The following is an 18,777-nucleotide window of genomic DNA, read 5'->3' as shown; positions in this document are numbered from 1 at the left end:
GGACCTGGGTCTTGCGCGCGACACGTCGTCTTACTGTGGTACACATTCATGCCAAGTTATTTGAAAATCCATCCATCGATGACAAAGATATGGACCGGACACGCCCATCAATGCACTATCCCTTAATGTCTAAGTGTGACCTTGACCTTTGAGGTACGGACCTGGGTCTTGCGCGCGACACGTCGTCTTACTGTGGTACACATTCATGCCAAGTTATTTGAAAATCCATCCATCGATGACAAAGATATGGACCGGACACGCCCATCAATGCAATAACCTTTAATGTCTAAGTGTGACCTTGACCTTTGAGCTACGGACCTGGGTCTTGCGCGCGACACGTCGTCTTACTGTGGTACACATTCATGCCAAGTTATTTGAAAATCCATCCATCGATGACAAAGATATGGACCGGACACGAAAAATGCGGACAGACCGACAGACTGACAGACCGACAGACCGACGGTTCAAAAACTATATGCCTCCCTTCGGGGGCATAAAAATACAGCCTCTATAGCATACACAAGGTTTTTCCTTGATTTGACCTAGTGACCTACTTTTTGATCCCAGATGACCCATTTTCAAACTTGGCCTAGATTTCATCAAGGTTATCATTCTGACTAAAATTCATGAAGATCAATTGAAAAATACAGTCTCTATTGTATACACAATGTTTTTATTTGATTGGCCTAGATTTCATCAAGGTTATCATTCTGACTAAAATCCATGAAGATCAATTGAATCGTAGCTGTAGTGTGAGGGTTGATAAAACATCATCATCTCAGCGTGATCTAACATGTAGTGTTCCGCAAGGAAGTTGTTTGGGCCCCTGGCTCTATTTGACCTATGCCGGGACGCTCTTTGACATTGTACCCCAATCTATTTCCGTGTTTGGATTTGCAGATGACCATACTGCGAACGTTCGTTTTCAGCCAACAATCATCGCAGAAAAGACTGCAATTCAAGACCTTCAAAATTGTCGTACTGTTATTAATGATTGGATGAACAGTAACAAACTAAAAATGAACACATCTAAAACAGAATTTATAATGTTTGGTAGTCGCCAGCACTTGAATAAGTGTTCCACCACATACATTGAAATATGCAGTGATAAAATCAAAGTGCAGAGTTGTATTAGATACTTAGGCGCTTTTCTAGATGACACACTTAATTTCAAGGAGCAAATAAAAAGGAAATGTAAAACTGCAATGTTGAATTATTTCAAGATCAAAAGTATCCGTAAATACCTAACCAAAGAAGCCACTGAAATATTGGTTTTGTCATTAGTAATTTCTCACTTGGATTACTGTAATGTTATTCTTTATGGTGTTGCTAACTGTGAAGTAGGTAAATTACAACGTATTCAGAATATGTGCGCCAAACTTGTTCTCAACCGTGAGATGCGTGATAGTTCAAAACAGGCATTATATGACTTGCACTGGCTACCTGTGAAGGCAAGAATCAATTTTAAGATCCTTACTTATATGTACAACTGCTTTGTTGGTAATACTCCTCAATATCTAATAGAAATTTTGTCTAGTAAAATTTCAAAACGTACACTACGTTCGTCAGAATCATCAGTAGGATGCTACGTTGTCCCTTATAACAAGAAAAAAACATTCAGTGACAGAAGCTTCAGTACGGTTGGACCAAAACTTTGGAACGAACTGCCATTAAATCTCAGACAAAGTGAATCAGTTAAAATCTTCAAAAAGCAGTTGAAAACTCACTTCTTCAAAGACTACTATTCATTGTTCTAAAATTCATACTACAGCAATTACATTGAAGCAAATCAGATTTTGTGTTAATACTGATGAATTGTTTTTACTGTTTTTAATGCATGAGTGTACAACGCCATTGAAGATGCTTTGTGTGTTGAAATAGGCGTTTAAAAAATTCTCAAGTTTCAAGTTTCAAGACCTAGTGACTTAGTTTTTGACCCCAGATGACCCATTTTCAAATTCGACCTAGAGTTTATCAAGGTTATCATTCTGACCAAACTTCATGAAAATCAGTTGAAAAATACAGCCTCTATCGCATACACAAGCTAAATGTTGACAGACGACAGACAGACAGACGACGGACGCCGGACATCCAGCGATCACAAAAACTCACCTGAGCATTGCTCAGGTGAGCTAAAAATACTACTGTTCAGAAAATTGAAGATTATAGTGCTTCATCAATTGAAATGTGACAACAGCAACCAAGAATAGAAACAGCCGTGTTGGTAAGTTACGAAGAAGAAACTGAAATGATACCTGATAATTGACCGTATTCGTGAAAGTCAATATCTTCATCTCTGTTTCCTCATAACGAATATTTACTCGCTTAATAAATTCAAAGCATTTAATATGAGTATTTATGTGCCAGTTGAAATAGGGACAAATATCACATTTTCCTGTTTGCATTATTCCATTCTGTTGAAATGTTAAGAAGTTATTGCCGACACATAAGTCTAAAAGTTTGATAAATTTCAACAAATAAATTTTAGTTATTTAACAGATATTGACAATCATATAGAGAGCTGTAAGTGCATTTGCCTAGTTCTGCATATATTAACATATTAACATCTGTCTTTATCAAAAGGGTAATTTGTCTTAATGATGCCTTATGTGTACACGTATATACACGTAAAAGGCCTGTTCAAATGTAGTTTTGTTTGATATTTCTTTTCATATGTCAATGTATATTTATGTATAATACAGTAGAAAACATTGAAAAAGCTACGTCTAATGTGTCTGCATCTATACCAATAAAGTGCAATGTAGATTTTAAGTTGCATGCAGTAGACATGGAAACTGTTGGTTTTACATTTTATGGATGTAATATGAAGAGCTGATGATATCACAAAAACTGTTTCTGAAAATTGGTTTTGCTAATGTACATGTGCCATATATTTACGGCAACCATTTGATATTGAAATAATTTGTTAATCCGAAGTTTAATAAGCCTTACAAGTTTTGATTTGCACATTTCTGAATAAAACTAACTGGAAATACATAACGGCGGTTGGCTGTGTTCAATGTATGAACGTTTTCTACTTTCAAATTTGTTTTCTATATACATTTTCCTTCAAACCGTAAACGAAATCATTAGTTTCCAAAAATATTTTAAACGTTCAAATAATATAATACACAGGGTCGACACTATTGTGACCTCTCACTTAAAGCTATGTCAAAGAGAACTGTTTGTTTAAATTCCTAATTAAAAGTTACTCACCTTCCGACATTGACCAAAAGCAGGTCTAAATATCCTATTTCATAGAATAAAGCAAACAAAACTGAAATGGTTTGTAATGAGAATAAGGATGGTGTTTGATACAAATGCAAATAATATTGGCAATGTTTTGAGAAGATTATGTGCGTAGGAAGTAAAAAGTATTCCTATGTTTTGTTGAGTCATGTGTTGACATTTCCAGGTTTTGATGGTAGAGTAAGATACAATGACCATTCAGGCTTTGTTCCAGGCACTTAGAAAGAACCATGGAACTTCGGTAAGCTGGATGTCTTCTTCACATGAATTTTTGTATATTTAGAGTGACGGACTAAGACAGTGAAATTTTACATTGGTTTCCTTCAGATTATAGGTTTGAAGCCAGAAAATATGACTGAAGTGAATTATTGTTGCTTGAAATTATGCATAGAACATTTGAGAAGAAACAATAGTAGAAGGTATCGAAAACATGAAACATTCTTTTCCGTGATGCTGTTTAGAAGTAGCTGTCTGTGAAAATCAAGTTAATCCTCCAATGAAAGTAAAACATGCATGGTTTTCATGAGATACTATGTGCCTACAAATAAAGTTTTAGCAGAGTTGTCTCCATTTTTTTCCAAATATTTTACCCAGGACCATTTTTTTTTCAGTTCAAATAACTTTCTTTTCAGGAAATGATATCTTAAATATTTTTTCAGACTGTGTACTTTAATGCAGTTATCAACACATTAACATGAAATAGATAGTGCCCACTTAAAGTTTGTATTTTTAGTTCCAATGCCTACGTATAGTGAAAACTCAATAATTTCTTTGTATTGACAAACACTATCTGCCAAAATCTTACTAATGACAAATGTCATACCTGCAAAAGTGACCGTACCATTATATTTATAATACTTTCAGAAAGAATGGGAAAACGATTTTCTCTTATATCTGCAATCACCATTATTGGAATTTAATGTGACAAGTTAAAAGCAAATTATTGTGCTTCACCTCTACTGAATTTTCAATTTCATTAATAACTTGCATAAAGTGTATCTTTTTCATGCTATACTTTATAACACTGAAATGCACATTGGGTTTTCATCCTTAGACAAATTTCCTTTTACAATATTCAGAAAGCAGTAAAATAAAACTTAAGATGAGTGAATGTCACATTTTTCTTAAATATTAAACTTGATTGTGTGCACTATGACATTTTCTTTATAACATGGTGAAAATTGTAACATACCTAACAGTTTTCTAAATTAATATTAATAATGAGATGCCGAAAAAAGGTACAATTTTTGAAGTTATCACATATTTATTAAATAAAAGTTTGATAATGAAATAAACTGTTTCCTCTTCTCACTTACTGATACAGTTATTAGGAAGACTGTCTTTCCAATAAACCGTAACTCCTGTTTATTGGAACCATACTGTGAAAGTCATTAGATCTATAGGCCACGGATGAAAACTCAAAATTAAGTAGGAAACTGAAACCATATATATACTGAAGATGTTTATGTGCATATAAACTTCTGTCAATGTACATAGTACTTCTTGCTAGGACTTGAACCTAGAATTCTTACAAGAGTAAGTGTGTTTCTTTACACTACAAGAAGTGATCCCTCAACAACAGAGACATGTATTTAAATACAAAATATTAAATATGTATGTAGTCCTTCAGAAACAGAAACATTTACTATAAATTTATACTAAAATAAAACACTATAGCATTGTTTACACCTTATGTAAATATATTGATACAGCAAAGTAGTACGCAAATTCATTAAAATATTAATTAAAAATGAGATAATTCCTAAAACTCTCAGCAGTAGCCATTATTTCTAACAAGAGCTGTCCGTAAGACAGCCAATGCTCAACTATTCGAATTGTCCCAGAAGCAGGAATATTGCCGTAAATGTTAAAACATCTATAGAGTTTCAATCCAGTATCTGCATTAGTTTTGGAGACAGTAACTTGCATGCAAAACTTTAACCAGAAGTTTTAAGTTCAAAAGGGGACATAATTTGGCCAAAATGCATATCAGAGTTATGGGACTTGATGCTATCACCTAGTTTTATAACCCCAAAAACACATGTGATTTTGTCTGTGAAGTTTCAATTCAATATCTGCATTTGTTTTGAGATAGTAACTGATGCAAACATTAACAGGATTTCTTAGTCAAAGGCATAATTTGCCAAAATACATTCAGGTATGGACTTGACCCGTGAGGTTATTGCCTAGAAAGAAAACAGTGTAATGGTATTGCCATGCAATACAAGTCCCTCTGCGGCACTAGTTTTTTTACTGCAGTATACATAATGATCTGATATCCTTAATGATGTATAAAATATGACATATACATATGTTTACACACATGATAAAATTTACACAACAAAATCTCAGTTTTGATTGTTGATATCATATAAGAAGTATTTAATTTAATATTGATACATTTATTTAGGAAATTGGTGGAATTAGAAAAATGCAAGAATCTCATATAAAGGAAAAATTTGAAGAAAATACACAACAATTTTTTTGAACGGTCATATGACATGACTGTATAATATTCAAAGATAACGAATGATCATTCTTTGACCCAGTGTGACCTTGCCTTTGCAGTAGGGTCTGGTATTGCACAGGGCACATATCTCTTCATGTGAACATTTGTTAAAGTATATAATCCCTATTGATACAGAGTATGACCAAAGGAAAAAATCCTATGACATTAATTGCCTTGACAGTGACCTGATTTGAGTAGATAGTGCTAGACAATGTCTCTTAGGAACATTTATGCTAAGTAATATTAAAATCTCTTTACGGATCTACAGAGTTATGAAACTATCGACTTGACACCAATTGCCTTGCTTTGAGTTAGGATCCGTTTTCGCAGACAATCATCTTATATGGGTACATTGCGATATTTTTAATCCTTTAAGGATAGTTATTACAGAAAATGACACATTGTCTCATCCAGGGGAATATGTGTGCCAACTGATATTTAAATCCTGTTTTGCATGACAAAGTTATAGACCGGACAGGGAAAAAAACCTGTTGACATTTGATCTCGAAGTGTGACCTCGATCTTTAAGCTAGGGTTCTGGGACACATCGTCTCATCATAGAGAACACTTAATGTCAAATAATATTGTAATTCTTTGATGGATGACAGAGTTTTGGACCGGACATGAAACAGACCCTGTTCATGCCATGTGAACATTTAACTGCCAAGTGTGACCTAGACCTTTTAGTTAGGGATCTGAATGTGGTGCTTGACAGATCGTCTTATTATGGGATATATTTGTGCCAAGTACTATTGAAATCCCTTTCTGGATGGCCGAGTTATGGACTGGACAGGAAAAACGCTCTATTGACATTTGACCTCCAACTGTGACCTAGAACTTCAAGCTAGGGATCCGGATTTCGCCTCATCATGGGGAATATTTGTACCAAGTAATATTAAAATCCCTTGGTGAATGACAGAGTTATGGACCAAACCCTGTTCATGCCATGTTAACATTTTACTGCCAAGTGTGTCACAGTGACCTTGACCTTTTAGCTAGGGTTACATATTCTATATGCCTCGAACCCGTGTGAGAGCGAATTATAAATAAATTATTTACCAAAAAGTAATAATGGCAACTTTGTGACAACCAATCATAATTTTTACCCGTAACTGTGACAATAAAGCTATCAACACTCAGCGAGGCTAGGTAATCTTCAACAGATTCAGTTTAACAAAATGTCCATGCCGAAACATTGCTAGTGCAAAGCCACATGCATATGATTTCAGAAAATCAAGACTCTTGAATGATCTGATTCGTTTTAAATCATACTCGCAATCTTTCTCTGCTTTTGAATTTTGGTTTTACCTAAGAATATATTTTATTTCATCACATTATAGGCCATATATTTATTTACAACTGTGAAAAGTTTCATTAAAATCTGCATTGTAGAAAAATTTCTATCCGCGAAAATGTTATGGAAGTTATGATTTTCCCATAGACTCCAATTATAAAAAAATGCGTGAGGTCCAAATTTTTCAAATAAGTCTAGCAAAAAATCAAGCACACGACCCTATCTATTTTATTTTCTGAATTTTCTTAGTTTATTCTGAAGTTTTGTAAAACCAGAGTTTAATGGAATTCTACATTGTAGAAAAAAATTTCGATCCGAACGTGCAGAATTACCTTAAATCATTACAAAACCGTTAACTCGTATCATTATATTTCTGTTTTCTGTCTACATAAATCCAATTACTTTTCTTATGATCATGATGATCAATATATTTCAAGAATCCATTACCAATAACAGTTATTGTTGTGTGTAGATCGCTTAGCGTTGACCACTATCATGTGCCTACTCCGTGATCCGCCATTGTTGGTGTGTGCAAAGCGTACTATAATTCACACCGGGAACCAGACTACACTCACATATCAATGTTGTCCAAAAGGATAACGGATTCGAAACATGGTATTTTAAAGTGACGCAACGTCAGTATTTTGAGTTGGCATTTTACTTTTTGAATACCTTTTAACTTGGAAATATTATTGTGTGTTAGAAATGTTTGCTGTATTCTCAACGGTCAGCAAATCGAAAGGATAAATTATGCATCATATCCGTCAGTGGCACATTGTACAGTGGCACATTTTAAACCCGTATCAGTATGCCCGGCTGTGATCGGCCATGCAATAAAGTCTGGTATTTTGTCAGTAATGTTAGAGCTTATATCAGCGCTTATTTGCAGGTTTTAGTTTATAAGTTATGTATATTGTCTAGTGTATTTGTATATTGTCTTGTGTATTGGTAGTGTTTGTTCCCTTCTCCTTTCCTGTTTATGCCACCCTATCCGATATTTTATGCCTTCCCTTCTTACATACACTTACCCTTTTGTCCAATCCCGTTTTTGATAAATTTCACATAAAGGATATTACATGAGTGTCTTTTTATACTGGATTTATAAAACGAGTTGAAATAAAAGATAATATGCAAGGCTCTTCAGAGCCTTTTTGTCAATGTTATTTAACGACATTAATAAATTCAATGTGGAGAGACACAAACGTAATATTGTTTTGATCATAGGTAAGCTGAAACATCAACATTTCTTCTGTCTTAACCTATTAAACCAAGGGAATTTTGACCAACGACACCTTTACTTAAATCGAAGTCAGCGTCAAAGCTGTATTAAGCTTAGTCTAGTGTAGAAACAAAATTGTGTAGTGACATTATTTCACTCCCACAACGTCAAACATTTTGTAAAATTAAGACTTATTTTTCTTGATTGATGTTTGTTCTATTTGTAGTTGGTGGTGTTTGCTTTGCTAGATCTAGTCTTCTCTAACATTTTTACTTTTAATAGTAGATATGCTTAAACAAGATGAATAAGTGCGATAGATAAGTCACATATTGACATTCGTAACAAATTCATAACTGTAAAATATCGGAAATAGTAATTTTAAACAGAAACAAAATTAGGTGTTTTTAAGTTACATATGAATATAAACCTATAAAATTATTAGTTGGATGATTTACATATTTGGAATTCTCTTATTCTAATGTTGCAGAAAAAGAGATTGTTTTCTCGCGTAAAAAATTAGATAATTCATTAATGCTATCTACGGCATTAGCCTATGGTTGTTTTGTGATATAAAATCCTTTGAAAAGCTGAAGAAGTTCAGAAGATATTAAATTGCAAATTACTTTCTGTTCATATTTTTTGTTATTAACTTACATGTTTTCGAGCAAATCACCTGATAGAGCGTTCACCTTAAAAAATAAAATTAATAGATACTTAGTACGGAATTCTATTTAATCCTAAATGCGCGATAATGTCAGACGGATTTCAGTTACAGCTTCTAACATTTATTACGGCGCACACATTTTTTCCAAGCACTGGGACAATTTGTGTGAATGGGCTCATAAAGTGGCATACCTGCAAGTTTAAACCAGACAGAAGCGGATATCAAATAGCGTAAAGATAAATAATGCATAAATCGTTATATTATTCTGACTAAAGTACTCGATTTTCCTAAATTATTTTTTTTTTGTATCTGATGGCGGCTCGTTCACATTCATCTTTCTGTATAAACGATTTTCGATTTGCTTTCTTTATTTCTACTCATATATTTTTATTTGAACCAATAAGACAACCTGTTTCAATAAGAGTTTGGCTAACCTTTCAAAATGGCGTCGATTATTGGAGATGACTAGAAGATGTTATTTCAATATTTGAAAAAGCAAAAATGCTCAAAACACATTTATTGGCCACATTGTGTTGTTTCCTAGGCATGGATTTTGCCATATTTATATTCTCAATGCCTTATTATTGTAAAAAGCACGTGTGTTGTATAAGAACTACAAACACATGATTCTCACATATCAAAAATTTAAATCCCAGGCTAAATATAGTTTTTAAACTTATACTTCCATTTTCAAACTGTTGAAAGCAAGGCTCTGCTAGTTAGCGGAAAGGTCGTTTGAACGTGACCCTGTATCGGTTGGACTCAGATCCAGTGCATAACGTTAATTGCAGATGATTTTAATCAGATTGCACTTTATATAGACGTTTTATTTTACAATAGCTATGGGAATCTATTTTAAACATGTAAGAGATTAAACAACGTAAAATAGTAACATACAAATAATACAGTAACTTTTAAAACAAAAACAAAGACAAAGACCAATCACGTTCCAGGTATGCAGTTTCCTCATAACGAATTCCAGCAACAGTATGTATGGATGTGTAGCTACAGTACAGATGTGAAGTATAAGGGAATTATATGTATTGACCTTGCAAAATATAAGGCCGAGAAGATCCTTATAATAATGAACAACTTTGGCCGAGTAGATCCTTATAATGATGAAAAACTGTGGCCGAGAAGATCCTTCTAACGTAGAACAACTTTGGCCGAGAAGATCCTTAAAATGATGAACAACTTTAGCCGAGAAGATCCTTATATTGATGAACAACTTTGGCTGAGATGATCTTTATAATGATGAAAACAATATATGTTCTGCATGTACGTAGTATCCAACATTTGTTGTATATATTTTCACCCTTAACTTACTAATGCAACTCAGAAGTAAACATGTATTGATACAAAGAAGTATGAACTAATTTTTATATTTGGAGGCGCATAAGTGAGAGACCTAAGAGGTTTTAGTATTTACAGATAAAGAAGCACTTAGACTTCTCGGTTTGTTAGTTTCAGATTCTTTGTTAAATGTTTGAATGTTTTACTTTGTCTACGGTTTTCATGTACATTGAATAAATTTATTATATACAAATCCATACATCGCATTTGCGGAGGCGAAATTTAATTATTGATCTATCTGAACTTAACCATACATGTTAGAAGTAGAGATTATGTATGTCGTTTCATGCCGACATTATTCTATAACCATAGCAGGGCCGGATCCTGAAATATTTGATTTGGAGAGCACAAGCGGGGGTAGGTACGGGAGAGGGTATCCCCCTGCCGATGGGGGTGGGGGGTCTCCCCCTGAAAATTTTGGAAATATAGGTGTGAAATGGTGGCCTCTGGGGCATTTTTGGGTCCAAAGTTTGAGTACTTTTAAAATCTTTACCTTCCCAAATTTACTCAATATTCTAATATGAAAAAAATGCACACGGAAAATTTCACGTCAGGTCGACATGTCATTTAAAATTACTACAATATTTGATCTACATCTGATTATATAAAAGACATTTCCAGTATTATTGTCAATATATTCTAAGATATATATGTTTCAAAATACAACAATACATTAATTCCAAATAACCAAATATGCCGAAAATGGCAATGACTTTTTTAGTGATAAAGACGTTCTAAAACGCCTGATATTCTATCTATTTATATTTAATTTACTTATACATTTTAACATTTGCCCCCTTTCATGAAACTAATTTTCTTGTGATATCTAGTTATTTCTGACTTGACAACAGGTGTTAATTAAGCCTGGTTATTATTTTCCTCATCAATTTCACTACTGAGTAAATTAGGAAGACGCATCTTCCGCTTATTGTTTGTTGCAAAGACGCTAACAGCACTGTCTACATTCACGTTTATGTCACGGTGGACCGACATAAGGCACAAATCCGTGAGTCTTGACTGTATAATTGTAGACCTTGATGCAGTTTTGACAATCCCCAGAGTAGAGATCGATCGATCGCTCACACTGGAAGCTGGTTACAGGAAATGTTGCGGAGATCCGTAATATGACATTTATATTTGGATACATGTTTTTGTTGCACGCAGCCAATGCTTCACCAAGACTCGGTGAATCTCTAATTCCTATGCCGCTCCACGTTCTCCTCCAGCACTCAAGATCAGCCTGTAGAGTGAATGGAGAGGGCAGGTCATCAAAGAAGAAGTCAAGGTCTGCTGCATCTAGGTCTGGCCTCACTGGAGGAATCAGTAGCAGAGCCATCGCAGCGCGTTCCTGAAGACCTGTGAAACGCTGTGAGAACTGCTGTAACAAATGGTCGAGAAATGGTATTGTTATCGCCCGCTTGTAGTAGTCTTCCGGAGTGTCTGCTGACGTGTTATTACGAGTAGTTTGCCGTCCACAGCGTCTTTGAACGACAGGCTCCACACCGACTTTGGCAGCTAGGTCATCTGCCTCTGTGAATACCGTGGTGTGGAAAACTTCCACGTTGGTCCGCTTGTTCTGGATTACGTCTCTTACAACCTTTAAGGCTTCAACAACGTCTAGTGCTCTTGCTCTGAGCTGTTTTACCTTGAAGTGAGGTGCTGAGGGCCTTCAAATACCCCATGCTTTGCTTGAAAATAAGCAGAAATGCCACAAACTGGAAGTTGGTGATCGCGTGAAGTATGCCATTTGTGTCTGCAATAGCGTCTGGTCGTTTCTCCACGTCCAGAATTGCTTGGAGGGCGCCGACAATAGCTGGATAGAAGTCGACGAACACCTTGAACGCGTCGTGACGCTGAACCCAACGAGTGCGACACAGCGCCTTCGATTTGGCCTGCTTCTCTTCTCGAATAGTATTTATCTCGTTCTTGAGAAACGTCTGTTTCTTGGAAGAGTCGTTGAAGAAGCGAACACACTGGAACCGTATACGTAAGAACAAGATTACAGTTTATCATTATGAAATGGATGCCATTATCTACAAAGGTAATTAATGTCAATTACAGTACTATTTTCGTTCTTGAGATGCATTTTTCTGCTTTGGAAAGATCAGTGCTCATCAGAAGGACATCAATCTCCTGGTCTTTACAGTGTTGACACTACTCACCATGCTCATCCGAGAAGTCTGATATGGATCAATACTTTTGTAGCTTATACATTTCATAGAACCACATCATTATACCTGTGTCTGTCTGCATATAGAATACACCACTGAATACTCGTATTTTCCCGATTTTATGTTACACTCACCTTATCTGCAATGCCCATCATGTTTCTCACTTCTTTAACGTCACAGGCAGCCACGATGCATAAGTTAAGAAGATGTGATGAACACCAGAATGACAGTGCCTTCGGATACTCGTACTGGATCCGTGGTCCCACACCTTTCCCCACCATGTTTCCTGAGAAAAAATGAAACATTTATGAATAATTTCAAAGGGTATAATATTTCAAGTTGACAACATTGCATGTCAGCATTTTATTGCACCTAGAGAATTCGACCATTTTGCCATTATCATAGACCAGCTGGTGTATACCATACATACATGCATTTAGTTTTCATATTTTTACATTTCAACGACGCCAACGAACGGGTGAGTGCAATATCTCCTCGATAAGTCTAGCTAAAGGTGATAAGGTTTTATAACTGCGCAATTGGAAATCTGATATGAGCTAGCTGGCAGTTTTCGGCAGATTTCCTCTGTTACTTCATTGTTCTTTGAAAGGTATTTAAATGCTAACTTTCGTACATGGAACATTGGTGGGAGACGACTCATTATACGGCGCAATGCCGAAGAATGGTAACTATATGATCGACAACATGGTTTGAACAGTCAACATCCTGTACTGGAAGCCAATAGTTTACCACTGGACCTAATTCCCTGAGTGCTTTATATCATGAAATTTTAAACATGATAAAACATCACCTATATGTACATTGACAAAGTATCAAATGGCCAGCTGCTCATGATTGGAAACGTCCTGCACCTCATCGGCGGATAGGCTGTACCACCCTCCAGCTTCCTTGATCTCACCTACAATATGCTCCTGGATTTGATGGCCCAGTATGTGTATCAATTCATTTTGTATGGTTTTGGACCGGTACGTCGCATTACGTGGGGTAGTTTTAAAGTGTTCCTTAAGCACAGAATCTCCACATTCTACCCTAAAGTCCAGTGCCTGGAAGTTACCAGTATTTTTGTTAGCTTTTAAGTGTTTTGCATCGTCATGGTCATCTCTTAGGGCCATGTTCTGTCTCCCACATAGCAAAACGGTCTTAACAATTGAATTTAATACTTTCCTGTTTGACTCCATTCTCCGATTTAAACTTTGGTTCATTTCGACATGTATGCCTGTTTGTGAATTTATTCTCTTGACGAATTCTTCACTCCGTGCACGACAAGCAATATGCGCCTCATACCCTTTCCCACCGTTCTTACTAGTTTGAATTGCCGGCACAACGCCACTAAAATGGGCATTGAACTTTTCCTTCGCATCTTTCCAGTTCCGGAATGGTTTTTTTACTAATGCATTATTATTATCCTTCCCAAACACCGCACAATATTTACAAAATGCACCATCAGTTTTAGCGCTTTAAACTAGACCAGGGTACAAAACTATCCAGCTACCTTGGAAGCTTCTTTTCCGCGAACCAAACACTGTAGGTGGACAAGATGTTGGGGTTGGCCATTCTTTGTTGAATAGGTTGTGGCGTTGTTCATCTGTGAGAGATGATACTCTGCATAATCATGATATCAGTTGGTGGGGACGACAATGGATGAAATGACGCATGTTGTGAAGCGAAGCTGGTGGGACGACGCAGTCACATGAACTAGTTGCGGGACTGGAAGGTGAAACCAGAAAGTACAATTACGAAGCCGCAATGAAGAGTTATGGACTGGAAACGATATCTGTCGGTCATAATGTGAGACAATAACAATGATAGGCAAAATTTATGTTTACATGTTCAATTGCTTCATATACTTATACACTGTGTATGTGTTTTTCATATTTTAGAATTTCTGAAATTTTATAAGTACATATATATTAATTTCAAAATCTTTACATGTTGCTAAAATAGTGTGAACATCTATTTACCATATGAAACACACGTGCATTTTGGACACTATACATGGAAGTAGTGTATGTTTTAACACCATTGTAGCTGCAGTGTAGCTTTCGGGATTGACATACGTCTTACCAAAGTAGCCGACTGTAAAAAATTATAAATAATCACAAAGCGGCTAAATGACATGCGTCTGCTGCGATTATTCTATCGTGGAAATGCAAATGTACTTAGTTCGTATTTTACAATCTATTGCGCACAACGCCATCAATACTAAATGGCATGACTTTTACCTCGCATCTTCCAGTTCCGTGAATGTATTTTTTATAGCATTTATTAATTCCTCCAAACACGCTCAATATTTACAAAAATGCCATCAGTTTAATGCGCTTTATAACTAAGACCAGTGGTATAAAACTATCCAGCTACTTGGAACGATTTTCTTTTCCGCGAACCAAACATGTAGTGGACAAATGTTGGGTTTGCCATTCTTGTGATGTTTTGGCGTTGTTCATTCTGTGAGAATTTTTAATCTGCATAATCACTGATTCATTGGTGGAACGCACAATGTGAAATGACGCAGGTTGTGGAAGCGAAAGCTGAGGATACTGACGCAGTCACATGACGCAGGTTTGCGAGACTGTAGGGGGTGGTGATACAGAGTCACATGTACGAAGGCCCAATATAAGCGTGTAGGACTGAAACAGAATTCTGTCGATTTGCAATAATGTGAGACAATATACAATAATAGGCAAATTAATGTTGTTACATGATACAATTGCTTCAATATATATATCAATGGTTTATGTAATTTTTTCATTATTTAGAATTTCTGAAATTTTATAAGTACATATATATTAATTTCAAAATCTTTACATGTTGCTAAAATAGTGTGAACATCTATTTACCATATGAAACACACTTGCATTTTGGACACTATACACGAAAGTAGTGTATGTTTTAACAGCATTGTAGACTGCAGTGTAGCTTTCGGGATATGACATAACAGTCTACAAAGTAGCCCGACTGTAAAAAATTAAAATATACACAATGCGGCTAAATGACATGCGTCGGCTGCGTTATTGATCTCTATCGCTGGTAAATGCACAACTGTTACTTTAGGTTCGTATTTTATGCAACTACTATTTGTACTATCATCGTACCTTTTATCAAAGTTATGCTGATATTGATGTATAAGCATTTGTGAAACCGTACAAGACGCAGCGGAGTTTAAAACATGCGATGACCCATGTGCATTTTTACATTTACGATGTCGAATTGCTCAAAACCACTTCAGGTGACAAAGTGATTTAAATCATACAGTTGCCATTTCCGACTGATCATACATGACCTTATATTACTAATAAGTGGTTATATATTGCTTCATATGTAACGATTTTCAGTTTTGCTACCACCACCAATGAATCTGATAAATATTTTTCCGTAAATTCCAGCGTTGTGCATGTTCATATACGACCAGTCTTCTAATTCGTTGATAATTTTCCAACGAAACAACATATAAACATAATGTTCCTTGGTCAGAAATCAGCTTCTTAGTCTTTGTTTACAACTGAAGAGTTCTCCCGGAAATTCAAATCGCGCAGGATTAACTTGAAAACGAGGTCAGTGACGCAAAACTTTAAAAACATATAGTATGGTGGCCTGTCGTAGACATACATATTGAAGTACTGTGCCGTAATACGAGCATTCAACGTCTATAATTTGCGTTTTCTGTAGTGATAAATCAAAATATTTTTCATTTGCCAAAATAGTTGGGTGCAACTTTGACAAAAATAGGTCACTTCTCAGCCGACTAGGGGGTGGGGTCCGGGCCTGCATAGAAACAAGACTTATTCCCTATAGTTAGTAAAGAAAAGATGAATGTGAATTTCATTTACATTTTTATCCGTTTAAAATCTGAATCTGAGATTTTACCTCAAATATATTATGTATGATATATGATTTTTTTTTTCTATTTGTTGTCGTAAATGATCTTGGTGGTGCTTAAGAGTGGGGTGTGTGCAAATAAACCGATTTAAACCCCTCAGTGATGGTTTAGCAGTTCCATGGATGTTGCCTTCTGTCTTCAGGTGTGTGTTAGTGCCTGTATCTTCCGTATGTGCTTTAATATTTCTTGTATCATTTATTTGTTTATATGTGTATCATATATTCCGTGTGAAATATTGTATGGTGTTCTTTGAATAATGCTTTTTTTCTCCTTGACTCTTTCTTCGTAAAGGTATAGAACACACAACGTTTTTATAGCATGGTTGATGCTGTTAAGCATGGCTGTGGCTTATATTCGCACATAAAATATAAGACGAATGGTGTTTAGTTCCATTACTAGTAAAGGCATGGCTGTTATACATTTATTTCTTTTGAAGTGTACACTATAGTGCATACGTTGTCAATGGCCTCATTCAGATAATCCGTCTTCACGTTTCCCTATTAAAAACGTTCAAATTATCTGAATGCTTACATAAGGCGCACATTTACCTTTTAGAAAAAGTTTCAAAATTAGAGCAAAAAAGCGTTCTTTGTCTTATCCAAGAAATTCATACACCTAAAATTATTCGTGATGCAAATTTGCACTTGTAGTAATATTTGTACTATTGCGGCTTCCTTTTATAAATATACTTAACATGTGAGGAGATATTACGTGCTATGTTGAAAGTCATTCGCATTATTAGGTAAAATGTCTGCAGTAAATTATGGAATGATATTTAGGTAAATATTACACAATGCCTGTTGACTGTTACAATTTACTCACTGACACTCCCATTGTGCTTACTGGTATAGTAACCATGTATGCTGGCACCTTTAACACGCTTGTTGACAATGATACCACGCTTGTTGACAATGATACCATGCTTGCTGACAATGATACCATGCGTACTGAAAGTTACAACTTCTTTGCTGCTTAGACCCTGATGTCTATATCATAATTTCATTTTGGCAAAATGACAGTGCCGTGTACCGTATTGGAATATTTCAACATGCCGGGACTGTATATAAGCAACATTGCACAGTTACAATGCTCACAGAAGAAAATACACGATGTGACCACACAATATGAAAGATGCAATCCGCCACCAAGCAAGTTGAAAGTAAGCATAATGCAAAGTGCAACATTGCACGTCAGATTTTGATACCAGGGGGCGCAAGTTCGTAGTTTTCACGAAAGGTAACGGGAATATCCGGCCTATAACGGATATTAATTAGCTCTTGGCTAAACCATTTGCTATCAGTTATGTTCCTTTGTTTCAATTATTCAATTATTATTCGCCCCCTGCATGTTTGAAGAACTTACATATGTAAGTTATATAGGTAAGACGCAGCTACTATTCCTATCGTTGTTGTGCGGGATATCAAAATATGTCTTTAACCTTAAAAAGACAAACGTCTTAAGTGTTAGAAGACATCAGTTAAAATACTTTTACTGTTTAGAGAATTACCAAAGACAGTGTCATGCCAAATATTTTTGACCCACTTGGCAACAGATCGCCATGACAATTGAACCAGTATGGCAAAGACATTATATATATGAGCCGTGCCACGAGAAAATCAACATAGTGGTTTTGCGACCAGCATAGATCCAGACCAGCCTGCGCATCCGCGCAGTCTGGTCAGGATCCATGCTGTTCGCTTTCAAAGCCTATTGTAATTAAAGAAACCGTTAGCGAACAGCATGGATCCTGACCAGACTGCGCGGATGCGCAGGCTGGTCTGGATCCATGCTGGTCGCAAAGCCACTATGTTAGTTTTCCCATGGCGCGGCTCATATGTCGTTCTTCCTCACCAAATGAAATTGTGATACTTCAAATAGTATATACGCCAGCTTTTCAGACCACTTATCTTGGATCATGAAAACCACTTCACTAAGAGAGTATTATACACCTATATGCACCTAAAAGTTTGCCTATAACTCTGGTTATCACGTTTCCCTGTGGAGAAAAAATGACTTTCGGTTCTTTGATCTCGATCTCATAATTTGAAAAGACTATGTTCAAAATGATGTACATGTCCAAGCTCAGGTTAGACAAACATACAAAGGAAGTATCAGAATTTACGAATTCAAAAATATCGCATTAGATAATGAAACATGTAACAAATTGTCGATTTTCTAATTTATTTTTGACAATTACAAACTTGTTTTATAGACTGTAAATTTAGAGTTATCTCATGAAAACACATCTATGTATTAAACACAATTATTACAGAACTAAATGTCGAGCAAACATAATGGAAAGGGGGTGAGGACAATGTCATGAACGTGTCTATCATATATCAAAATAAGATGGATTGTGTAGAATCTACAAACATAGCTCCGGTTCAAAAGGTTCATTTCTCTTTTTCAATGATTCGCTT

General features: G+C 35.7%; 1 protein-coding gene across 1 annotated transcript; it reads right to left on the bottom strand.

Annotated features, from left to right (window-relative positions):
- Positions 1–11,264: 11,264 nt before the first annotated feature.
- Positions 11,265–13,658, bottom strand: LOC128559295 (52 kDa repressor of the inhibitor of the protein kinase-like). The gene is made up of 4 exons (XM_053550586.1): positions 13,460–13,658; positions 12,594–12,745; positions 12,005–12,261; positions 11,265–11,955 (listed from the first exon to the last, which is right to left on the bottom strand). Exons 1-4 carry the CDS (start codon positions 13,656–13,658, stop codon positions 11,265–11,267), a joined length of 1,299 nt encoding a protein of 432 aa, XP_053406561.1.
- Between the last annotated feature and the right edge of the window lie 5,119 nt (positions 13,659–18,777).

Source organism: Mercenaria mercenaria, chromosome 9 (assembly GCF_021730395.1).
Source record: "Mercenaria mercenaria strain notata chromosome 9, MADL_Memer_1, whole genome shotgun sequence".
Lineage (NCBI taxonomy): Eukaryota > Metazoa > Mollusca > Bivalvia > Venerida > Veneridae > Mercenaria > Mercenaria mercenaria.
This window is presented reverse-complemented; position numbering and strand designations above follow the sequence as displayed.

What these genes read in the sequence shown, in the direction of transcription:
- LOC128559295 (XM_053550586.1), bottom strand. Translation starts at nt 13,658, where the DNA reads ATGGAGTCAAACAGGAAAGTATTAAATTCAATTGTTAAGACCGTTTTG. An exon ending in TGATGGGCATTGCAGATAAG is followed by an intron (nt 12,262 to 12,593) that starts GTGAGTGTAACA and finishes ATACGGTTCCAG; the next exon opens with TGTGTTCGCTTCTTCAACGA. An exon ending in CACGCGATCACCAACTTCCA is followed by an intron (nt 11,956 to 12,004) that starts GTTTGTGGCATT and finishes GGGTATTTGAAG; the next exon opens with GCCCTCAGCACCTCACTTCA.